Source organism: Colletotrichum graminicola, assembly GCF_000149035.1.
Source record: "Colletotrichum graminicola M1.001 genomic scaffold supercont1.33, whole genome shotgun sequence".
Lineage (NCBI taxonomy): Eukaryota > Fungi > Ascomycota > Sordariomycetes > Glomerellales > Glomerellaceae > Colletotrichum > Colletotrichum graminicola.
This window is the reverse complement of record NW_007361037.1, coordinates 414003-439325: the sequence shown is the minus strand read 5'-3', so window position 1 is coordinate 439325 and position 25323 is coordinate 414003. Positions and strand designations below refer to the sequence as shown.

Genomic DNA, 25323 nt, shown 5'->3' with positions numbered 1-25323 from the left:
CATTCCAACAATGTCCCAAACGTAAATGAGAGTCCCAAGCTGCTGACAAAAGACTTCAAGGATCCGTGACGAAAGATGCATGCTCCTGCAGCCCTGACTCGCCCGATCGTATCTCTTCAAAATAGAGTTTGTCGGGTGAGCGGATGTATTACTGGGTCGAAGCGCAAGCCGTTCTTGGCAAACTGTAAGGAATGGTCTACAGCAGGCAAAGCTCCCGCAAACACAGGGCCTATGGTGGTTAAATGTGAGACGCTGAAAAAGATCGGATAGTGGTTGGGAGGAAATTCCGCGATGGTCCTACTAACAAAAAATCTTCTGTACCACTAACAAGAAGATATGGGCATAAAGCAGTGGTTCAGAGGCGCTTCTTTCATGGGTCCGATTGGGGTGATGCTCTGAGCTGCTACTAGATCACCGCTTCCCAATCAGATAAGGGGTTAAAGGGTGGCTCATGTGAGAATTGCGCTTCTTCCAACTTGAGTGCCAACGATTTTGAGAGGAAGATATCACGGAGGCATGGGGGGTGAGAATTAAGGCAGCGCTCCCATCGGCTGTGCCTTTGTTTGATTCGAAGCCAAAGCGTTCTAGAAGACGTACAGATCCCTCATTCCAGTCCTTTCGGCTGGTGCAATGGTTTTCGACATAAATAAACTTTCGGCCATCAGGTTCAACTGCTCTGATGTCTAATCCTTCCATTACACTATCTACCATTGTGCCATATCATAATCATAACCACCTTTACCTTTTTTGCTTGGGGTCGTATGATGTGTGGCTTGCGGCGCTCGTCCAACTCCTACAGACGGACCATTTTTTCTCCCTCGTTACTGCCGTCTTATCCCTTTGAGCGTCCGAGTCGACTTTTGGGGTCTTTCAGTTTGCAGCAGCCAAGTGGACAGCGGAAATGCCCAAGAAGAAAAAAGAAATAAAGAGACACAAGATTCTAAAATGTTAATTTCCCCGTACTTCATACAACCAATCAGCCGGAGTCAAGCGCTTGGCAGGTAGGTAGCTTCGATTGACTTTCGTGTTGACTACCAACCAAATCGGAGTTTCAATAGCCGGAGGAAGTCAAAGTCCAATTCGGTTATGATCAACAAAAAGACTTCGTGTTCTTGATTCATGTTCATCGTTTCAGTTAGGGTGATTGCAAAGTTACAAGACTAGGACATAGTTCAAAGCGACTAAAACCCCGATTCTAGGGCAGTGGAACATGACCATGTTTGTTTATCAGCAATCATTTTGTCATTTTCAGGGTCAACGAATCCGGAATATGGGACTTTCTTTTGTGAAAGATACGATTCTAAAGTCCTAACTGGATTGAATGGCGAACGGCATTCCTTGAAATTTGATTCGATCTGAGACTTATGGCCAGGAGGATGATCATGCTTTCAGCTGGGTCATTGACAATATGTCCTGCATCATTTGTGCTCCAAAAACTTCTACTTCAACTAGAAATGAGCCCTTTGTCGGGTAATCGTCAGAGAAAAACCATTAGAACTATCATCTGCCTCGGATGACGCAGAACAATTTCATCGTTCTTTCTGGGTCTAACGTTTTCCTCGACAGGCTGTCACCTTGTTGGGGACCGAACTTTCACCACAAGTTGTGACCAATCGGGACCACATATTGACACCCTGGGAAACGTTCGCCGAAAGTGAAGGGAATCCGGGCGCTGCGTTATGCCGGTGGCCAAAGTCGACGAATGTTGGTGTGGGTGCATGATTGAACATGTAAACGTATGCATAGTAAGTGCGACTTCATAGATGAGAGGACAATCAAGTTTGAGACTTGTTAGGTAGCAGTTTATTGAACACAACATTCTCCAAACACAGGATGACGTGCTTTCACAGGCCGTAAATAGCACATATTGAAAAAGATCTCCGAGCATCTGTCATCTGGCTCATGAGAGGTGGTGGCCAGCATAGGGGAACCACATCCGAACACAAGCTGGAACAGCCAGGTAATAATGAGCGTGTTGCTGATCGGCGACATCGGTTTCATCGGTCCTGCATAGTATGAGGTCTGTTTATCTGCGTCAGAGCCAAAATGGCAAAGTGAAAATTTATAAAACATAATACATATCACTACCCTGCTAAGTCACGATGGTCCACGGTCGCAGACAGACGCCACCTATCTGGTTTGAGGTGATGGCGGAAACCATTAAGTAAGGTTTCCTGTAGCACCACTTAGCCACCGCTTTTTACTAGTATTAATGCCGCCCAAAGACATGTGTCCGTACCACAGACGCTGAGAAAAATGCCCACCAAAAAACAAAAGCGATCATAATCATTCATTCCAGATTCGACATGTACAACCTAGCACCACGCACCAAGCAAAGACATGCGGATACGGTGACTCTAGAGCCACATGTAATGAAGTTACTATCCCCGGACTATAGTTTGTTAGGTAATGAGAATTGAGGCCCAAGGAACTCTTCAGAAGTAGGGAGATCTTCAAGCCCAATTGTCATAAAGTCGAAAGCAGAAGGCTTATGTTCGTCATTTTCTGTCAATTCAGCGAAAAGGGTGCTTCAATTTATCATTCAACATGCTTTTATCAAGATTCCAAGCATGATACGAATCCGTTTATCTCTTAGAAACTAAAGAATTCTAGTTCCAACATCTGCTTTCAACCAGAATTCCAACCATAAACTGTAAAGGGTGAAGATATATTGCTGTTTGTCTAGGTTTTTGTTAGTATCACAGGGATCGCAATCGTAAAGCAGTAATAGTTTAATTAACTACTAGTTACTTATTAAGATAGATAATAGGAAAAAGAAGAAGAAGTTGTTGCCGCAGATATTTGTAGTAGTGTAAGTAAGCCGCCAGGGTAAGTCACGTAATAGTAAATCACGTAACTATAAATTAGCTCTACTATTAAACAGTTAAATATCCTAACACTAGTAACTTTCTAAAGTAAAAAAAAATTACTATAAATAGCCTAGATACTGCCTAGCAGCTAAAAAGCTTAAAAACGTAATAAAAATTAAAAGCCTAAAAGTATTTAATACTTTTTATTTATATAATTTATTATATAACTTAAGAAACTTATCTTTTTATACTAATCTAAACTATTCTATTTCTAACTAGTTATTCTAGCGCCTTATTAGGTAATAATTTAGTAAATCTATTAGTAAGATTATTATTACTTTATATTTATTATACCTTATAGACCTTATATTACTTATATAACTACTAGAGGGCTATAATATTAATTATAAGCTTTTTTTTTATAGTCCTAAGCTTAATAAGGCACTTATAAAGTAAGTATAAGTTAGTATAAAGGATTATTAGTATATATAGTAGCTTAAGGTAGTTAGTAATTATTATAATAGTTATACTAAGTGTATAAGTAATATTAGCGCTAGTAACTATACTATAGATCTTAAAGGCTAGTACACTTTAAGTAACTTATTTACACTTTATTAAGCTAAAGTAAATAATATTACTAGTTATAGTAAATCTATTACCTATAGTAGTACTTATAAGTGCCTTATTAGTAAGAATAATAATAAATCCTAGCTATAAAGTAAAGTCCTTATTATTTATAAATAATCTATTTATAAAAATAAAAAGCTTTATAAATTTAAAGTTAAGTAAGTAAAATAATAGACTATAGTTAAGGTTATTTATTTATTATATAATATAATAGTTAAGTGCTTTAATCTTATTTATGTTAGGTAATTAGTGTTATATTATAATAAAGTAGTTAAAGTACGCTTTAGGCTAGCAGACTAATATAATATATATACTATAGGCCTATTATTTAACGTACTACTTAAGTGCTTATAGAGATTCTTTATTAATAGGTTAAAGTCTCTTACCTTAGCCCTTTTATTAGAGAAAGATTTTCTCCTTAGTAGTTAGAGATACTACACTACTATTAAAGGTAAGCAGGTTATTAATAGTAAGGATTTACTTCTCCTTAGTAGTAAATATAGCCTTAGTAAGCTTATTAGCCTTATAAGTAGAGAAGGATTTATTTAAAAAGGTAATAATATTATTAGTCTATATACTAATAATCCTAAAGTCTAGGCTCTCTATATTAGTAATTAGTAAGTATAGATTAAAAGTTAAAGTCTTTATCTAAAGCTTTTCTTTATAGTAGTAACTATACGTTACTTACTAGTAAGTACCTACCTCTATAATACTATATAATAGCTTTACTACTTATATAATAGTGCCTTTTAGATAGAGGTCCTATATTTATAATAAAAGGTATATAAGAATTATATAATTTAATAAGGTAGTTAACTATATATATATCTAGGTAATATTATATAACTAAAGTAAGAAATTATTATTATTATAGATAAAGGATAAAGTAAAAGTAAGAATAAGGTACTAGCTAGCTTACTAGATTATAAGTAACTAAGTAAGAATTACTTTTTTACTATTATTAGTATATCCTTAGATAATAAGGTAGGATTTTTTATATAGTTTTTTATTTTTACCTTTTACTTTATTAATAATCTATAATTTAAATATTTATATTTTAGTATGCTTATTCTTATTATATTAAATAAAGTAAAATACCTTATAGGTAATAAGCCTTTTAATTTTAGTAGTAGTTACTTACTTAAAGGGTTTTCTTAAGGTAGTAATAATACCTTTTTTTTATAGCTTAATTAATAATAGTTAGTTAGCTTTTTTTTTTATTAAGACGTATACTATACTTATAGTAGTAAAAAAGGCAGTAGGCCTAATAGTAAAGCTAGTTTTATTAAAAAAATTAATATACCTCTATAGGTAGCTAGCTTTTTACTTTAGCTATAGGTATATAGTAATAGTAATACTATTATATATTTCTTTAGTAGGTATAAGGACGTTAGTAAGTAATAAGGCTGCTACGCTATTATTATTATTCTTTTTATTACCTTACTTACCTACTTTAAAAAGTAGCTATTATTACTTATTATAAGTATCTTTAAGGTATAGTTTAATAACAGTTAAATAAAAAGTTTATAGGCCTTAAGGGAGGTTAATAGTGTAAGTAGTCTTATTACTAGTAATAAGGTAAAAAAGGCCTTATTAGCCCTTTTTCTTACGCTAGACATAGACTATAGATTAAAGCAAAAAGGCTACTATTATAGTAGTATTTAGGCTATTATATATAGTTACTACCTTATTAACTTACCTTTTTATATAGATTTAGTAAATAGCCTTTATTACTTTTCTTACTACTTTAGCCTTTTTAAGTAGGGTTAGTAAAAGTAGTAATAAGTTAGAGATTTATAGGTAGGCGCTAAAGACTAGTAGTATAAGTACTAGACTATTTAGGCTAGCTATATTATTAATTACTTTAACAGCTAGCTAAAAGGTAACCTTAGGTGCGTAGCCCTTACTATAGAGGATATTATATATACGTTAGAGGGGTATATAGTATCTTTTAACCTTACTAATACTATTATAGGCTTTAATTAGTATTTTTTTAATATTAATATAAAGTAACCTTACTAACTACTTAAATTTACTAGTGTAAAAGTTTAGGCTAGTATTAGTAATAATCTAGTTAGGTAAGCTAAGGTAGACGTTAATTTAGTATATTTAAAGTGCCTCCTATATATACTTTATAGTAACGTTTTTAAGTAAATAGGCTGCTTAAAAAGATATTATAGTATTAACTATATATAAGGCTAGGTAGTTACTATTAAGGTAAATAATATTAATAATAATCTTATAGTTAAAGTTATATTTATTATTATATAGAGTGAATTTAAAGTAACTAGGCGCCTTTATATTTATCTAGTAGTAGTAGTAAACCTTAGTTAATTTCTTTAAGGCTGTAATCTTAACTTTATTACTAGATTATTAGAGGACGTAATAAAGCCTTTAGACTAATAGGTAGCTAAAGTAATAATAAATTTACTATAACTTATTATCTATAAGATAGTAGTAAGTAATACTTTACTTATATTAATTAAGTAGTATCTATATATAGTCTTATTTCTAGATAGTAAGTATAATAGTGTTACCTTAGATTAGCTTATTAGTAAGGTTATTAAATTTAATACTATACTAATTTATATTTATAAGGTAAAGTAGAAATAGGGTATTTAATAGTATTATATAGAAGGTTAACATACTAAAGGCAGTTAGTATATTAATTACCCCTTATAATTTAAAGTAGTTACTACTACTAAAGTAGATTTTTACTTTACTTACTTATAACTTATCTATAGCTAGATTTCCTTTTATTTAGTAGTAAAGGGTAAGATACTGCTTATATCTAGCTGTTAAATATTTAGCTACGCTAGAGTTAGGTATAATACTATAGAATAAGATAAATAAATATTACTTATTAAAAGTAAAAATGTCTACATTAGGTAGCTTATTATTATATAGATTTTTATATAGGGAGTTATCCTTTATAAGAAAATAGGTTATAAATTAGTTATATAGTAATAAAAAGAGAGTAGGCCTATTAATAGTAAATAAGTTAAAGAACGTTATTAATATATAAAACGTAGTGCTTAATTCTTTATCTTTATTACTTTTTATATAGTTACCTTCTTTATTTAAAGTAAATAGCTTATATCCCTTAAAGTTAGTTATAAAGTAGTTAAAGGCTTTAGGTAAAAAGTCTATTAGATACTGCTTTTTATACTTATAGTAGGCTTATTACTTTTTGTCTTTTAAGTGCTTTATTAACTAATAGTTAGGCTTACTATATATATAGTACTTTTTTATAAATAATAATAAGGGTAAAGGGGGTACTTATTACTATAGATTACTATTAAAAGGGCGCTATAGTATAAAGTTACTATAGCTATAGTTATATTAGCTAAATTACTAGTAACTTTACTAGCTATTATAAGTATAGTTAGTCTAGTATTAATTATTTACTTCTTTAGTTAGGTATTAATATATAGGTTATTTAAATTATATTATATTACTAATTACTAATTAGAGCTAGCTATATACGCTAGTAAATATTAAAGATAAATTAAAAAAAGTAAGAGAGCACTTTTCTATTTTATAGTAAAAGTTAAGTAATTAGTTATAGAGGGCTACGTTAGATAAGGTACTAATCCTTATAACTATTCTTATAAAAATAGTTACTTTCTTAATAAGTAACTTTAGGTATTTAGCCTTACTTTTATTTAGATTATTTAAGATAGTTTTTATTAAATTAGTCCTTTATAGCTTAGTAAGGTAGGCCTAAAAGGTCTTTTTATTTTTAAAATTACCTCTTATCTATATAACTATAGTAATAAAGTTAGTCTAGTTATAAAGATAGTTAGTATAGTACTTTATAGCCTTACCTTTAAGTATAATAAAGAAGGCGCTTATAAAGTGCTTTTACTAGATTCTAGCCTTTATGTAGTAGTTATAAAAGATTATAAGCTTTAATTTAAGTAACTTATATACCTTTTTACTATACTTTATTTTATTAGGATATAATTTAATAAGGTTAGTAAGCTAGTAAGTTACTAATAAGGTAGTAGTAACTAGTGTAACTAATAAGTAAGGGTAAGTGTTACTTACCTACTTAAATAGTAAAGGAATAAAATTTAGGTTATTATATAATAAGGCTAGATTAATAGGCCTTTATTAACCTTCTTAGACTTAAGTAACTTATACTAAGGGGGTAATAATATAGGAGGGGCCTAGTTAATCTTATATTAATATTATTTTTAGTAGTAGGTTTATAATATCTTTTATAAAGTTAGGTTTATTAATCTTTAAGTAAAAATCCTTACTTTTTTTTTTTTTTTTAATATCCTTAAGCGTCTATACCTTTAAATTATTAGCCTTAAGGGTATAGTAGATTTATTTAGTAATAGTTAGTAACTTTACTATTAATACCTATATACACCTATATATTAGGTAGTCTCTAAATTTAATAATAGTTTTATAGGTAATACCCTTAAAGGTATTAAGTAACTATTTTTTAAAGTCTTTAGTAGTATATTTTTATAGCTATTAACTATATAGCTATATAAAGCTATATTATATTATTTAGAGTATAATAATAGTACTTAAGGCGTTATATTACTTAACTTAGGTAAGGCTGTTAGGAATATTAGCTAAATTAGTTATACCTTATAGTTATATAATAATAAAAGGCTAGCTATACTTTAGGATAAGATATAAATCCTTAATATCTTATAGATAGATATACTCCTCTACCTTAGCTAGCGCCTATAGTTTACTTTACCTCTTACTTAGTCCTTCTTTTACTATAGTTACCCTCTATTAGCTTTACTAACCTTTTAAATATAAGCACTTACTTCTTACCTATAGGGTTAAAAGTAAATCTATATATTAAAGGAATTACTACTATTAGTATAAATAATAATAAGATAAGTAAATAAATAATATAATATAAGGAGGTATAAGTAAAAGATAAGGTAAATAAAGGAATAAAATAATAAATAAATAGATAGTAGTAAATAGCTTTAAAGAGGCCTTACGCTTTAGTAACGTAAAGAGATAGCTCTAGGGAGGCCTTATAGTAGATCTTACTTAAAGAACAAGAGGAGATATATACTATTTCTAAAAGAAGATATATATAGACCTTACTTTTTAGTAAGTAGGATACTATAGTTAAAGATTTTTAAAAGAAAAAAAGTAAGGAGTTAAGGTTATATACCTTACTTAAAGGTAAATAATAAGTAGTCTTTTTAGATTAATTAGGATAGTAAAGTTAAGTAAAAGTTATATTAGTTACTAATAACTATACTTTACTTAAAGAAGGAGAAAAAGTAAGAAAGATAATATAGTTATTAATAAGTATTTAAAGGATAAAAAAAAGTAAGTAAATTAAGGTAATATAAGTAACTTTTACCTTTTTTACTTTACTTAAAGAACAAAAGGAGGTATACTTACTAAGGGTAACGCTTAGCTACTAATTATTTAGTTAAGAGAAAAAGTTATAATTACTATAGGCTACACCTAGCTAATAATATAATATTAGAAGTATATAAAGGTAAGATTAGTAAAAGCTATTTACTTATAAATATTATATTAAAAGTAAATTACTTAGGTAGTTCTTACTTAACTACTTTATAGCTAGTCTTATTAGTAAAATCTTATTTAGATAAGAACTTATAGAAGTCTATTTACTTATAATCTTATATAGGCTGTTACTACTATAGTAAGATAAAAACTTAGTAAGATAAAAATCTTAATAATTAGAGGAAAAAAAGGTTAAAGGATAAAAAAAAAAAAACTTAAAGAAACTTAGGTATAAAAAGAAGATAATTATACTAAATACTATAAAGGTTATTAGTAAGTAAGTAGTATATAAAAAAAAAGACTTCTCTAAAAGTAATAAAGTTAATAGTAGTAATAGTAGTTATTATATAGTAGACGTAAGGCTTAAAGGGTTATTTACTAAGTATTATAAGATCCTAAGTACTAATAATCTTTAGGCTAAGTAGCACTTTAATACTTTAATCTAAGCTGCTATAGTAAGTAAAGTATTATAAGCCTCTTCTAATAATCCTTACTAATCTATAGTAGTAGTAACTATAAAGTTAACTACTAATTAGTGTTAGTATTATAGGGATTATAATTATAAAGCAGTAATAGTTTAATTAACTACTAGTTACTTATTAAGATAGATAATAGGAAAAAAAAGAAGAAGTTATTACTATAGATATTTGTGGTGGTGTAAGTGAGCCGCTAGGGTGAGTCACGTGATAGTAAATCACGTGACCATGGATCGGCTCCACCATTGAACAGTTGAATATCCCAACAGTTTTACTATTCTAGATGCGTAGAGAAGGCCTCTACCAAAACGATGTATTAAAAAGCGTGCACGAGATAAGACACATATATTGATGACAAATGCCGAATTACCCTTCTTTTCATCTCTACAGCTTTCGATGCTTTTAATCCTTCTATTCATAACATTAGCTTTAGTGTTTTTCAGATAACATCAGGCTAAAGATAACTATATTGTCTATTAGGTAGATGAGCTGCATTGGAGGACACAATAAACCAAGTTGTTATTGAAGATTTGAAGGGGACCTGAGAATAGTAAAGAGGCTTATGAGTTGTTATTACCTTATGTTAAGGGGATTGTCACCGCAGTGATGAACTCCTAAATCGTCACATTGATACTAAGAGAGACGTGTGCTCACAAATAGCCCCATTGATACTCACTAGAGCTTGACAGCATAACTCGGACCTTTACCATCCTACGGTTGCTGCCAACGTTCAGACTTTTCGAGGGACGACAACTTTCGGTGACTTTACCAATATTGTACTACTATCCTACTGAAGGCTATGAAATATGTCAAAGATTGTAGTTCTGATTGGGTGGGGGCGCTATCAAGACATTGAAATGTACTTGAAGCGGTAGGTTAGCGAAGCCCAGGCTTGAGGCTGTGTATAAATCCCCCTGGGGACAAAGAATATGACTTATCTTTATCAGCCTAGCACGGCGACTTACGGGAATGTCTCTATGAATAGGCTACCCTCCTCGGCCACACCTCTAGTCAAGCATTTAACTACACAACCCTTCTGCTCACGTAACTTCTGCAGGCCAAGCCAGCAGTATATCTCAGAACCATAGGTGAGTGCAAAAGATAAGGAGTAGGAAGATGTCCGGAAGCCGTCAAGACAGGGCACAGATTACCGTTGTCCTGGACACTATAATATGTAACTTTGACGGTCGATAATACGCTCTGATGCTGATAATTTGAAGGGTTTTCTTAAATATTAGTTATTTCTAGCAATGAGGTGTCAATCCAAGCGAGAGCGGCATCAAGGCTGAGGGGTGCAAATCAACGCATGATTGGAGAAATGAAGCGATTGCCATGGTGTATACAGGTTTGGTATTATACAAAGAGCCGGAAGTAAACTCGGGGTGACTCCAGTAGTGACGAGTGTACTTGTGATGGAAGAGGTTTCGTTTTTCCATAGGAGTGGTTCACCCACGTGGTGTGCTGGAAATGCGCACTTAATACTCCGTTCATCACACTTATTAACAATGGATTCAGCCCCGGATAATGCTGCACGCCTCTTGCGAGATGTGCAATGAACGAATGTTCATTGAAAAATGCAAAGTGCTGTCTAATATTCTAGAGTATAAACAGAAACAATACTGACCGCGGTGGAGATTCTTCGCTGTGGTCTTCCGTAAGCTAAGTCGATATTATTTAATATCCAGCAGCAGCTACTGACTAATGCGCTCTGCGGTGCGTCAACAGTACGGTGACTGTAATGTAACTTATGACATAGTATATCTAACTGTTTATCAAGCAAGCATAGCTTACACGGGGGGCAGAGATTCGGTTAATCTCGTTCGTTTTTCCGACATCAGTATCCGTAATTGCACCCGATACACCAACACCTTCCCAGCTGGTTTTGTAAGTTGTTGATGGCTGGTTGTGACAAGTGGATCCGAACCGCGTCACGACTATCACGGACTTAACGGAATTACGGAATTATGTCATCACAATCCGGCTCAACGGGCAAGGCCATTTTCATCACATTCTTTTCCCGTCATCATTTGGAACCGCTTTCATAACCGATAGGCCACTGAAATTCCTCTCGGACTTGAGGAATTATCTTCACTTCCGTGCCTGCACTGCTGTGCCTCAGATCTAGGCCTTGGTTGCATTAGCGGGTCTCACGTCTCGGAGTTAATGCTGGAATGCAGTCCAACGGCAGCAAGTTCGGCGGCAAGATTCCCAAAGCCTGCGAGCCATGCCGCCGTCGCAAAGTGAAGTGCTCCGGGCACAAACCCTGTCGCCAATGCGAGAACAAGCCATCAGACTGCGTCTATCGGCTAAAACCACGCGTGCGGTTGACGACAAAGCGAGCCGCTGCGGCGGCTATGGATGCCGAGACGGTACATGGCGCGTCGACGCCGGGCTCTGAGCACAGCCGCCCAGACGAAGTCGGCTCTCATCGATCAGTAGAGGAACACCAACAGCAAGTCGCGCAGACAGAAGTCTACCACAGCGTTGCAGCCGCCCATCATGCTCCAAAATCTACCGATAGCACACAGCTCTTCTACGGACCTTCGTCAAACTCCGCCTTTCTACAGCAGATTCATCGGGGTCTTCTATCCGGACAATATGGTCAAAGCCTCGCCCGAGATGTTCAAGAGGGAGGACCGGGGTTAGATATGTTTATGCAACGCAACATATTTTTCGGCATGCCGCTGAAGATTAACGTTGAGCCGGTGCAGCCGACAGCGTGTCCGATCTCACCAGCACAGGCAGAAGAGTTCGTGGCACACTTCAAACACACGCATCTCTCAACTTTACCCTTCTTCACCCCTTGCGAGATGGACGAAATGATTCCGGCTTTGTTCTCTAATGTTGCAGAATCAGTCATCCAACCGCAAAGGAAAACTGTACTTTTTGCGGCTCTCGCATTAGGAGCCTTGGGCACCGCGCAAACAGACGCAGCAGAATTGCTCTTCGTCCACGCCAAGAAGGAAGCCGTCATCTACGAGGATTCTGTCACACTGCCAATGATACAATTCTCAATACTCACGGCATATTATCAGCTGAACATGGGACGGCCGAACTCTGCATATCTACACAATGGCGTTGCATGTCGGAAGGCCCTGGCGATGGGTTTGCACGCAGGGACTACAAGCGCCATCTCCCGGAAAGAGGAAGTTCAGGGAAGGCTTGTGACCCTTTGGTGTCTTTACTTCCTTGAAATGTAAGCTACCATATTCGATATACCACCCCATCTCTCCTTTCTAGCATAAGCTGACACAAGAACTAGTTGGCTTAGCTTGGTAGTTGGACGACGAAGTATGATACAAAAGTCGGATTTTGACAGCTGTCCGTATCCAGACGGCCAGCCCACCATGATAGCTCTTTGCCAGTTTTCTAGCGTTATCGAAGAAACCGTCGAGTCGATATATAATCGAAGGACCGACTCACTCCGTCAGCTCTATGGGAAGGCGGAGATATTGCATAGTCAACTCCGCCAATACGGTGACAAATGGGGACTAGGCTCCGCGGCGTCATTCCAGCGGAAAGATGCATGGAACGCCGAAACCAGTCTGCTCTTACATAACAGTAAGTACATCTGGAACCAAGACTAGCCTTTGGGCCACGTCAGATGCTGATGTGCTCCAGTTTATTTCCATGTGGTTCTCCTGATATATCGGCCGTTCTTGATTGCAGAAGCTGCACTCTTGTCTGGTGAGGGATCAAGCGGAATGGGAGACATCTGGCTCAGACAGGCCTGTCGACATGCCACAGATGCTGCACAAGATGCCCTCGCTTTCACAAGCAACATGCTTCGGGGCCCAGAAGAGTGCAAGGTAGGATTCCCCACTCTGATCGAGGCTGCAGTGTGACTAATGCTAGCCAGCAGACACGTCGGTACCTTGCATTCTTCATCGAGTCTTCCTGCGCAGTTCTTTTGTACGATAGTCTGCGCCATCCCGCAAAGCACCCTCACAACCTTGAATTCATCCAGATGGCCATCTCTTGCCTGCACTCTCTTATTGGAGACGAGCCGGTCACCAACGCCATCAACTCCATCAAGCGTATCGTATGGGCAGTCGAGCAGTCCATCAATGCGTCAAAATCAGCAGGCGCCTTTCCAGATGTCGCATCCGCCGAGTCTTCGCCAGTGTGGTCCGACAGCCGCTTCCCAACCAACATCCAGTTTCCGTCGCTCGAGGAGAATAGGACCACCACCACAACCTCCGACGACCTCATTTTCTTTAGCAATAGGGGGTACCGTCAGCCTGAGGCCCTGACGGATTATGCCATTCCCATGGCCGGCACGGGTCCGGTATTAAATCCGTTTTCCGATTTGAATTTCGACGTCTTGACGACAGATCTATTCAACTTCTTTCCAGTTGATACAAACGCTGCCCCATGTGCGCATAAATGACGAGTTTATATAGACATATCACACCAACTAAGAGTAACCAAGCTCGTTCTCATCCGTCGTGGAGTCGCCGAGTGCAATTAGATTTGCAATCCTGTCCCCACCAACGTCGCGAGGTCTATTTTCGATATCATGATTGTAGTCGAGAACAAGGCAGCCACCCAATCAGCAGCCAAGCCAGCGGCTCGTCCCGGTACCCCTGATGTGGAGTCGCAATTGTGAACACATCAGAATCCGGGGGAACGCATGTTGGCCAGGGGTCTCATCCTTTCCTCGGGAATCCTTCAGACGGGGGAGTCATACTCATCCGACAGTGACCAGCCAATATTACATCCCTCATGGCTGAGTTCGCCCCGGCTCAACGGTCAATCGCCTTTTTCTCTTTCAAGCACGTATCCATCGACACATCGAGACACACGGAGATTGTATGACAGCTATTCTTATGTGTAACTGTCGCAGATAGTGACATGCCGCCACGGATGCGACCGCACTGCCCGCGACCATGCGGCATAGGAAGCCGACAAAGAAATGCGTCAGAAACTTCTCTTCCGAAGACCGAGCGGCGCATCGCATCTTCGAGAGAGGCCGCCGTGAAGCTTACTAGGAGCGCGAGGTAGTACGACAAGGTTGCGCGTCCCCGTACTTGGCCCAAACGGTAGCTTGTTGACGATCCAACTCTTCAGCCATAGCTGAAAAGCCGATGCGTTGGCGCCCTACGTGACATTTGGTCCTAGAACGCGACGAGTTCCTAGCTGAGGCCAGCACATAGAGGTGGGCCGCTGGTACCAACCAGTCCATGGCAGCCACAGTTTGCTTCTTGTCTTGATGGTCTGGTTTAAGCTGAGAAGCAGTCTCGGCAACGTGAGTTATCTGGTCTTCTGGGTGAGACCAGAAGGCATTTAGTTCAAAAGGTAGCTTCTGACTATCGCAACCATGCCATGACAACACCAGATATCAACGTGAAGAATATCATGTTCCCCTGGTGTTGCCCGCGAACTGACTCATGATCTGCCCGTCCTTTCGGATTTGGACAGTCTCCTCCTGGACACATCCTGGTATGACACCACTCAGGTACCGTCAGCAGCGTTTCCCATCGAACCTCACAAGAGAGTATCAATCCAAACCAAATCAAATGCGGTACCATATTTTCTACTATCGCAGGAGATAAGGCGTTAATTGCTGCTCGCAATTAACGGCGTCGTTTTTGCGACATCTACCAATAACTATATCAAACACGGACGACTGTTAGACCTATGCGGACATCGGCCTGCATCGCCAAATGCCGCGTCTGAACATGGGCTCGACAGACTTTGCTCTTCCTGATCCCGGGCCGTTTGCCGCAATCGCACCACATTCACCTAGCTATCTATTCGGAACAAAGCTAAGTCCAGGTGCACCGCCTCGGCAATCTAATGAATGGGCGTCTTGGCTAGTTTGTCGAGGACGGTATACGAGATGGTAGCCGAGTGACAACCCATCTCCCCAGCTGCCGTGGTCTCCTTGACAGAGATGAAGCTGGGAGCGTTTACTTAGTAATGGCTGCCGAGGACCTCCTATCTGCCATGGATATAGCTGTAGCTGTTCACGAAAGGCTTCTCCTTTCCTGTTTTCCAGTACATCCGCTCGTACGACTCATGGACAATTGCTGCCGACGTTGATGGCATAAACGCAATCGCTTGGGGAAGACTGCGCGTCGAATCGACCGAGCAGTTTCTCGCCAACAAGCGGATCTAATGGCAAGTACGAGATTTCAAAATATATAGGGAGATGATGAGAAAATATAGATAAATTTCGTTGCAGTTCGCCGTTTAGTAATAACAACAATATTGAACAGTCGTTATGAAGTCATTTGTGGCCAGTGTGCAAAGCTGTACCTTTTGGTGCCATGAGGTCAAAGCAATGCGCCAGCTGGTCGCGGCTGTCAGATCACCCCGCCCAGCTGTCCTCGCCTACATCCCCCACCACTCGGCAGAAGGCGGCACCGACAGAAGCCGAGAACGGCAAACAGCGTCAACGAAACCCAAACCGTGGCGACAAGCTTCTCGTCGTACAATCAAACCCCCCTTTGTCTCGGTCTCCTCCAAAGTGCCTCTGTTTCTCTTGAACTGACAGTACACCAACCGAGTACTCCTTCCTCCACCAAAACTCACCAACGCATACGAACCGACCGAGCCGGGACCCCTCCCCCCCCTCATCCCACCGAGATGGAAGACGTCCCCCTCGAGCACGGCTCGCCGGCGCACCTTCTCCCGCCGAGCTGGAAAACACAGGTCACGGCCTGGCTGGCCGAGGACACGCCCACATTCGACTACGGCGGCTTCGTCGTCGGCAACGACGCGCGCACGGCGACGCTCTGGGGCAAGTCGGGCGGCATCATCGCGGGCCGGCCGTTCGTGGACGAGGTCTTTGCCCAGTGCGGCTGCGCCGTCGAGTGGCACGTCAAGGAGGGCTCGCACGTCGAGCTGCGCGGCCACGGCGCCTCCCCCAAGGGCAAGATGCGCGTCGCGACCGTCACCGGCCCCGCGCGCGGGATCCTGCTGGGCGAACGGGTGGCGCTCAACACCCTGGCGCGGTGCTCTGGCGTGGCGAGCATGACGCGGGGCATGCTGGTGAACCTCCGTGCCGCTGGCTACGCTGGCGTCCTCGCCGGCACGCGCAAGACGACGCCCGGGTTCCGCCTGGTGGAGAAGTACGGCATGCTCGTCGGCGGCGCTGACGCCCACAGGATGGACCTGAGCTCCATGATCATGCTCAAGGACAACCACGTCTGGAGCAAGGGGAGCATCACCAACGCCGTCAAGGCGGCCAAGAGCGTCGGCGGCTTCAGCCTCAAGGTCGAGGTCGAGGTGCAGACCGAGGACGAGGCGGACGAGGCCATCGCCGCCGGCGCTGACGTCGTCATGCTGGACAACTTCACCGGCGAGGGCGTCAAGGTCGCCGCCAAGAGCCTCAAGACCAAGTGGGCGGGCAAGAAGCACTTCCTGGTCGAGGTCTCGGGAGGGCTGACGCTGGAAAACGTGGAGGACTACGTATGCAATGGTGAGTCTCCCCGGGGTTCGGTTTGGCTGGGCTGCGTCAGGTCCGGGCCGCTGACAGGAGAACAGATGTGGACATTCTCTCAACGAGCGCCATCCACCAGGGCGTGCCGCACGTCGATTTCTCGCTCAAGGTCGAGCACTAGCCGTAGCGGTTGTAATCGATTTGTGAAGCCAACTTTCCGTCCTTCGTGATTTCAATGACACAGGCACGCACCCCCTGACTTCTGTCTCCGTGTCATGCTCATTGGTCAGAATCCCAAGTGTCTTTTCTCTGCTATCATGGTTCCCAAGCCAAGCCAATGACCCAGGATGCATGTTCGCGAAGACCCTGACATTCTGACTCCTCCTTTTGCTTTCTCTCTCTCTCTCTCTCTCTCTCTCTCTCTCTCTCTCTCTCTCTCTCTCCATGATAACGGCAAAACATGAGGGCCATTGTTCAAGAACTATATTCCTTCCCATTCCGACTCCCATTTTAACTCCCATGTCCGACGTTCACTACGACATGAATGTCACAATTACGGAGTAATATATACGGATATCACTCAGCTATAGTGCCATTCCTTAGCTAAATACTACAGAGGCGATGCTGCGGCTTCTATGAAATGCCCACGATGCCTTCCAACTAGGGTAGCTTCAAGTCACCCTCAAAGATGGTTCACCTCCAACTCTGACCGTCCTTTCTGCGTCTCATCCCACGCCATCCCTCACTCTATGACTCCTCGTCCGCCTGAAGAAGCCCCTTGGCCATGCCCCTCAGCTTGAACTTCAGAATCTTCCCGCTCGGCGTCTTGGGGTACTCGTCCACCCAGAAGACATGCTTCGGCACCATGTGGCTCGACAGGTGCTCCCGCACCCACCGCCTCACGCCCTCCTTCGTGATCCCCTCCTTCTCCCCCGCGGACCCCTCGCCGTCCACGACCCAGCCTTTCTGAGGAACCACGAAGGCGGCCACGCTCTCCCCGAGCTTCTCGTCCGGCACGCCCACCACGGCGGCCTCCTGCACCCCTTCCATCTGGAAGAGGCAGTTCTCTACCTCGAGCGGGTGGATGTTCTCGCCCGCGCGGATGATGAGGTCCTTGATCCGCCCCGTGATCTGGACGTACCCCTCGTCGTCCATGAGTGCCTCGTCGCCCGAGTACATCCACACCCGCCCGTCCGCCTCCTCCCGCCGGACCTCCCGGGTCTTCTCCTCGTCGCCCCAGTACCCCTTCATCACGAGGTACCCCGATGCCGCCAGCTCCCCGCGCTCCCCTCGCGGCACGATACGCCCCCTGTCTTGCGGGTCGACAATCTTGACGGCCGTGTGCGGCATCGCGCGCCCGACGCTCCCCGTCCGCTTCTCGAAGGCGTCGTCGGGCGCCGTCATGCAGCTCACGGGGCTTGTCTCCGTCATGCCGTAGCAGATAACCAGGTCCTGCAGGCCTAGCGTCTCGTACAGCCTCCGCATGAGGCTCTCTGGCACCGAGCTCCCCGCCGCGATGCCCTTCCTCAGCCCCCGCGGCATGTCCTCGGGCCTCGCCGCGCTCCCGGCCGCCAGCGCTTCCATCACCGCCACGAACATGGTCGCCACGCCGTACAGTCCCGTGGCGTCGTAGTCGGCGACCATCTTCACCGTCGCCGCCGGGTCGAACGCTGGGCTCGGAAACAGGATCGCCGCCCCCGAGGTCGCCGTCGCCATGTAGCCCAGCACGCACCCGAAGCAGTGGAACAGCGGCGGCGGCACGACGATCCTGTCCCGCGGCACAAGCCCCATCCTCTGCGCGATCAGGCGGCCGTTGTTCAGGATGCCCGTGTGCGTCAGCATCGCCGCTTTGGGATGGGACGTCGTCCCCGAAGTGAACTGGATGTTGATTGTCTCACCGGGGTCCAGCGGCGCGTCCGGAACGATGGGCCCGTCGGACCCGTCCAGCAGCACATCGTACGGCGTCAGCGCCCTGAATGCGGGGAAGTCCACCAGCGGGTGCGAGGCCGCGTTGTCCAGCACGATAACGGTTCTCAAGCTCGGCACCTGCTCGCTCTCGACCTTGCCCTTGTCCAGGTCCGGCACTAGCGTCTGCAAAAGGTCAAGGTTGCTCCGTCCACGGCACGGCTTGTACGGCAGATCCGTGACCTTTCCGATGACGAACACTTCGACGCTCAGGTGCCGAAGCGCTGCGCCAACCTGCTTCGCGTTGAACCCCGGGTTCAGCGGGACCAGCACGGCGCCGAGCTTGAAGGCGGCATAGGTCAGGGCGGCGAACTCGGGGCCGTTGCCGAGGGATACGGCAAGGCGGTCGCCCTTTCGGATGCCGAGAGTGCGGAGGGACGAGGCGAGGGTGTTGGAGAGGGCGTCGAGGGAGGCGTATGTCAGCATAGCGGTCGAGGCGGGCGGCAGCGGGGTTGACGTGGAGGCCGACGACGAGGTTAGGGCGGTGGGGGCGCGCGCTATGACGGCAGGGAGGTCACCATGAAGGGATACAACTTGAGAAAAGTGTTCGGGGATGGTTTGTGTGAGAAGCGGTGGCTGAAGAGTGTCAGCGTGTTCTGGCCCAGGCCGTCTCGGTGAGACGGAGTGGAATCATGCCGCCTGTGAGAACTCCCATGGCAAAATCTACAGAGCTCTCACTTGGGTCTGGCTTCATGTTTTCACCAACTCCTCACCGACAGAGAAGTACCATACCTCACTTGGGCCCTGGCTAAAACTAAGCCCTTGGTAGCTGGAAGCGAGCGTTCTCCGCTGTGCTGTCGTACCAATACCTCTCCAGCACGTTGCCCTGGGCAAACTCCTCCACGTCACGAGGCCGGTCGCCAGACGTTTGCAGACCATTGAAGGCATCGTCGTTCACCGGTGCTCAACCTCGGCTTTGGGCGTGGAGATTTGCAATGTGAACCAGGCTGGCAACGTGGAACTTGAGACTCGATGTGGGCGTGTGGCTTTTAGTCCCTATGACGTTATCATGTCGAGTCTCTCAATATTTTTTTTAACTTCAGCTTGGGGATTCTTCGCGCAATGAGCCGTCACAATCCCCGATCGTCTTCACCTTTTAGACAAGATGGGACGGGTAACTTTGGCACTCGAAGCAGCGACCGGTATTCCCGCTTCCCCCGTCACCCCCGAACCGGGTTGGGGTTACATGTCTTGGCAGAGGGAGGGGAAAGGGAACTCCCCCCTCCCACACCTACCCCCTAACCTTACAGCAGCTAAGATGCCAAAATGCGGAGAACCCGTGCGGGGGTCGCACCTACAGGGAGTCCCCCTTTAGAAAGGGGCAGCGGGTAATAAACGCCGGGGAAGTGTAACGCGCGGCGATACACTCGTCCAGGTTTCGAAGACATGTGTCAAAGCTCTATATGCTTATTCAAAGCCCAAGGTTCTGATGGAAATCGTCTTGACTCGCATGGGCCGAATCAGTTGCAACACTGAGGTACTGCCAACTCGTGCTCCGAGTTTTCCCAACAATGAACTTTCAGAATCGCTTCATTGCTTTGCTTTCAAACTGCTTTGGGGTATATCTATCACCATGCTAGCGGCAACTGCAGTTGATAAGCATTCCCTCTATCGTGTCGCCTAGACTCCAAGCTCCTTCTAGACCATAACGTGGCCCGTTCACCCCATTTCAATCCTCTTTCCGTGAGAGGCTCTCCTGGTCTTCTTCACCTGTTTTGCCAAAAAAAAATTAAAAAAAAAATTGTAACAAGACTCCATGTGCCGGAAAGCTCCATGCTCTTCCTGTTTCTCTAGGGTATGTATGCAGTTTGTATGTGATTCGTCCCATTCCCGCCAAACAAAGACGACTCGGCGAGTCGAAACGGGGTTTCTGAAACATGCCCGATCGCTGACATGTGGTTGACGCCGTTCGAGATGCAAATATTCTAAAAAAAGACTAGTGCCGAAGGGGGGTTGTATCGTCACTATCGTACGTCGGTGAGGCGTCTATGACTCCTCGGTCTGCTCGCCAATATGACGGAGCTCTTCGGGCTTCCAGGTACCTGGCAGTCGTTAGTCAAAGTTACAGACGGTCGCCTAGGTTTCTCAAAGCTCACCCTCAAAGTCGTGTTTGACAAAGGCCATAGGATCGTCGTAATCTTTGGCGCCCATTTGTTGGACTCCAGGGCTGAAGCTGGTGATAGGAAGCACCACAACGTCCCCCACTTTCTTGGACGTCTCCATACCCGTAAAGTTCTTCCAATCTATGGGGCCCTTGGAGTTCTTCATGTCAAAGTATCGTGGGTCGTTGAAGTAGTCGAAAATCGTATCCGTCCAGACGGCAGGGCCGGTGAGCTCGACCACGTTCTTATCAATAATGTTGTTCAATTTGCCAGCCTTCTTCCGCTTCAGAGTCTCCTCGGTGATGCGGACCACGATCTCGCGCAGGATAGGGTGGCCGGGCTTGGACTGGATAGTCCACTGGCAAAACTGGATGCGGCGACTGTACCAATCCTTCCAGTCGGGGCGATCAGGGTCCGCCTCAATGCCAGTGACAAGACCAACGCTCTCTCGCGGAATGCGCTCGGGAATCCATTCGAGAGCGGAGCGGATGGCGTAGGTATCAATGTCGGAGTAGATGCCGCCGCGCGCGAGCAGGATCAGGTACCGGAAGAAGTCGGCCTTGAGGACGGGTAGAGGGAGGGCGTCGTAGGCATTGAGGACCTCGGGAACGGACGCGTAAAAGAGGCGGAGCAGGTTGACCGCGACCTTGTCGGTGATGACCTCGTGAACGAAGCCAGGGTGCTGCTCGGACCAGCTAGCCTCCTGTTCGCGAAAGTTAAACTCCTCGTCGGCGGGTGTCCACTTCCATGTCTGCCAAATGTAGGCCGGGAAGCGTGTCTCGGGGTCGTAGGGGTATTGATACGCCAGCTTGTCGTACAGTGACATCTTGGACATGTCCATCATGGGCTTCTGCGCGGCGGCTTTGGGCGCCGAGGGCTTGATCTCGTCGGTCGAGGCAGGAGTACTTGATAATTTTTTGGAGCCTGCCGTATCATGGTTGGAGGCAGCGACGACTGGTTTCACGACAGCGGGTGACGTGTCGTGGGAGGAGGATATTAGGTAGAAGACAACTAGGAGAAATGCGGCCACCGCGATGGCTCTCCGGGGAGTGAGCATTGTAAGCTGCGTGAAAAGAGTGCGGATTTGGGATGGTTCGAAAGTCGCCTAGATAGTCATTGAGAAACGAATATTCTATCGGTTGGGTCGTGTAATGAATGCGCCGTCGGTTCTCGAGTGATGGAAAGTCCAAGGTGTCAAGTTGAGTCCAGAGCCAGGCGGCAAGGCGCAGACTACGGCTAGGGCTCAATGATTGCTGCGAAACCAATATAGATCATGTCAGTTTGACGGTGGTTAGGACAGAGAGGTGGTCGGTCTGCAGTGAATCGGGACGCAATGCAAAAAGGATCGTAGGCGGGCAGCGCGGGCAGATAAATGAAGGTGTTCGGGTCTGTACTGTGAGGGAACTTGCGAAAGGGGGGGAGGGAGCTTGTCAAGGCCTTGGTTGTGGAGGGATGAGCTAGTAACGAATAGAGCGGGCGTGGGGTCTGGGGACGTAATGACAGACGGGTAGGTGACACACCTCGGGGAATATTGGGCCCGTTGAACTATTGGTTTTAAATTAGGAGAGGTAAGGATTTGAGGAACGATTTGAGTTGCCAGGGGATTGCGAGAAAGAGACGAACGAAAAAGAGAGAGAAAAAAACGTGGTCTGGGCAGAGACAGCAGCTGCTGACTGTTTTGTGTCGCCTGTCAGTCAAAGTTGAGGGATGAACAGTTGGCGTGAAGTGCTAGCGTGGGTTTTGCTTCTCTTGTAGGCTGATTGGATGCCAGGCCGTCTTCTTGTTCCCTTGCTTTTGGTAAACGTTTGTTTTTTATTGATATATTATTTCTTAACCTTGGAGGGGGGGCCTGGGCCTGTCTGTCGTTGCTGCGGCTGAGGCTCGACACCACGCCACGACTTGGATGGCGGTGGGTTGTGGAGTTTACGTATTTAACATCCATGTACCGTATCGTGAGCAGTAAGCAGGCCGTGTGGTTCTGCTATACGTAGTTGGCCCCAGTTAAAGACGACAAAGTGCACTGTGACTGACTACCGTATCCCTAGAATGAGTGGTGAAAAATCAATACTAAATGGCGAGAGTTTGGATGCGAGGGAGGAGCGAAAAGGGCCCCCCCTCCCTCGATGGACAAATCGCCATCCCAAAAGTCGCTATCGAGTGGCTCCTTCCTTTTTGCCCCCTTTTCCTGTGTGTCTCTGTCCACACCTAGTGTGTATCCGTACCTACGGGTACGTATCTGTTGATACCACAGTCGAAGGTGGGGGGTACCTCGGTGTCTTCCTATCTACCTACCTGTACGGATATATACACGTACCTAGGTACGCGCGGCGTATGCACGTACGTGCCCCTATCGCGGCGACAAGGAACCTCATACGTCCCAACCAACCTCTTTCGAATCTTGACAATCGTGGGACTCCGGGACTCCAGGATTCCGGGACAACGTGTATGGCTCGCATCACGTTTGGAACCACACTACTGCACTAGGTGCTTCCAGTCTCCCGCGCCATCGTCGACGCCACCCAATCGCGAGTCGGCCGAACAAACACACAGGGGAGGGGGGGGGAAGCAAGGCGAGGATACTGGGCAATCAAGCAGGAAACATGCCACAGCAGTAGCCAAGATACGTGATGGACGACAAGACAAGACAGATAAGTGAGACAAGGTGCGCGCAGATGCATGCTCATTGCGACCATCCTATCCGTACAGTCATTTTACATACTCTTAAGTTAGGCAGTAGCCACTGAGTCGAAAATCAGGCTTCTTCTTCGGAGCATTGCAGTTGGTATCTATCTACCCAGCACCTATGTATGCAGACTCGGAAGAAGCGGCCGAACGGGAGGGAGGATCGAAGTCCGGAACGCATATTCGTAGCGGGCCGGCGCAGGAAAAGGTTCCATCCATCCCGCCCATGGATGGTCACTTGTCGAATCCCCACGTCGTGTCGTCTCGCTCCAGTCTCGTATCGTGTCAAATGCGCCGCTAGCCCACAGGGTCTTAGTCATTCAGATAAGCCCAAACTCGGTCTTTCCTGAGGTGTCCCCGTACTCCCGGCATCGGGTTCGAAGCCCCGTACACATGGCATTCCAACACGAGCGCCAAAGCGGCACGCCAAAACTCCATCCAACAGCTAGCCAGAATGTTAGGAATGGCCAAAATTCAACATGGCAAGCCGCTGAGCTGCCGCCGCTCTGTCAATACAATGCCAATGCAGGGAGAGAGGAGACAGTTGCATGCATGCGAACTATTCGTACACGACCTGAACTAGGCACTTCGCTGACATACTGGGCTTCAGCAAGCTTTCAGCGATTGGCATTGTGGGGGCTCGCACCCGTCCCGATCGGCGCGTATTCGTCTGACAGACTGGAGAAGCGGGCACTGCTAAGAGATTTAGTTAATATGTACGTTAGTCATTCAAGAAACAGAATCATATTCTGTGGAAACCCGTGGTGATGAATCAAGATGCAGGTTGAACTGGATGGGAATCCCCCAAGCTATCACGACGTCAGATTAATTGGCGCGTTTCAGAAGGGGTGACCTGAAGGGGGAGGTTCTTACCTAACATAGTTATTTTTCTGCAGGTCAATCTCCACTTCCATCTCATGATGGAAGGTACCTAGATACCTCTGTTAGGTTGGCATGGCAGGGGGGGGGGGCGCTCCCCCGGTCGGTCTGGATGAATGTTCCTTCTTCCACTGGTTGAAGCATCCAGAAAATTGTCAAGCCCTGCCTGCCGTGGTTTCCATCTCTGCCGTCACTCTGCGGACGGCTTCACGTCTCCATCTCTTCCACGGCTGATCTGTGCTGCCTCATTCAATTCCCAATCAACGACATGGCCTTCTCATCCCGTTAGTAGCAGGGTGAGCACACATCTATAGTAACTCTGATACGCTTGATTATGGCTCATTTGTGGTTATCCTCCCTTTTGCCCCTCTCATTCTTTGTCTTTTCGTCTTACGGATACTTTTTGTCATATGTTCTTCTTCTTGTTTCTTGTCTTCTCAACTGCCGTCTTGATACCGTTGCGTAACTTTAACCCCCCGTCTTGATGCAGAGAAGTCTTCAGGCCAAGATGGTATCAGCCCTGCGTACATACCTACCCGTGTTTGGGGCCGAGCTTTCCCTCCACCCGTTAGTCGTCCGATACCTATCTAAAGGTCGAGACAATCGCCGGGCCCGCACACCTCGTGGGAGAGTTTTAATGCCACGCTTTCCACACAAGCCACTGCTCTACCTACCCGATCTCCAGTGTATCTCCAGAGCACGAAAGGCTTGCTCTCGGCCGTTTCTGCCGTTTCCTAACCTCTGACATCAACCACATGGACAATCAACCAACGACTCCAAGCCTACTCGTGAGTGACGACAAAATTTGTCGGGCAGCAGCATTGCGCATCCGTCAAACCACTTGGCTCTTGGTCGAGATGATCCCTTCGACC

The 25323-nt window shown here is 44.6% G+C and overlaps 4 protein-coding genes across 4 annotated transcripts; 2 read left to right on the top strand and 2 right to left on the bottom strand.

The window, feature by feature from the left end:
• Positions 1-11607: 11607 nt before the first annotated feature.
• GLRG_07651 (C6 zinc finger domain-containing protein) lies at positions 11608-13826 on the top strand (the record flags this gene model as incomplete). The annotated part of the gene is made up of 4 exons (XM_008098466.1): positions 11608-12541; positions 12699-12997; positions 13058-13245; positions 13299-13826. The coding sequence occupies exons 1-4, from the start codon at positions 12519-12521 to the stop codon at positions 13824-13826; spliced, it is 1038 nt and encodes a 345-aa protein (XP_008096657.1). The 5' UTR covers positions 11608-12518.
• A 2201-nt stretch (positions 13827-16027) lies between these two features.
• GLRG_07650 (nicotinate-nucleotide diphosphorylase) lies at positions 16028-17004 on the top strand (the record flags this gene model as incomplete). Its single annotated transcript, XM_008098465.1, has 2 exons — positions 16028-16862; positions 16928-17004. 2 exons carry the CDS (start codon positions 16028-16030, stop codon positions 17002-17004), a joined length of 912 nt encoding a protein of 303 aa, XP_008096656.1.
• A 566-nt stretch (positions 17005-17570) lies between these two features.
• GLRG_07649 (AMP-binding enzyme) lies at positions 17571-19667 on the bottom strand (the record flags this gene model as incomplete). Its single annotated transcript, XM_008098464.1, has 2 exons — positions 17571-19364; positions 19521-19667. 2 exons carry the CDS (start codon positions 19665-19667, stop codon positions 17571-17573), a joined length of 1941 nt encoding a protein of 646 aa, XP_008096655.1.
• A 1107-nt stretch (positions 19668-20774) lies between these two features.
• On the bottom strand, positions 20775-21947 carry GLRG_07648 (glycosyltransferase sugar-binding region containing DXD domain-containing protein; the record flags this gene model as incomplete). The annotated part of the gene is made up of 2 exons (XM_008098463.1): positions 20775-20830; positions 20885-21947. The coding sequence occupies 2 exons, from the start codon at positions 21945-21947 to the stop codon at positions 20775-20777; spliced, it is 1119 nt and encodes a 372-aa protein (XP_008096654.1).
• Positions 21948-25323: the final 3376 nt, after the last annotated feature.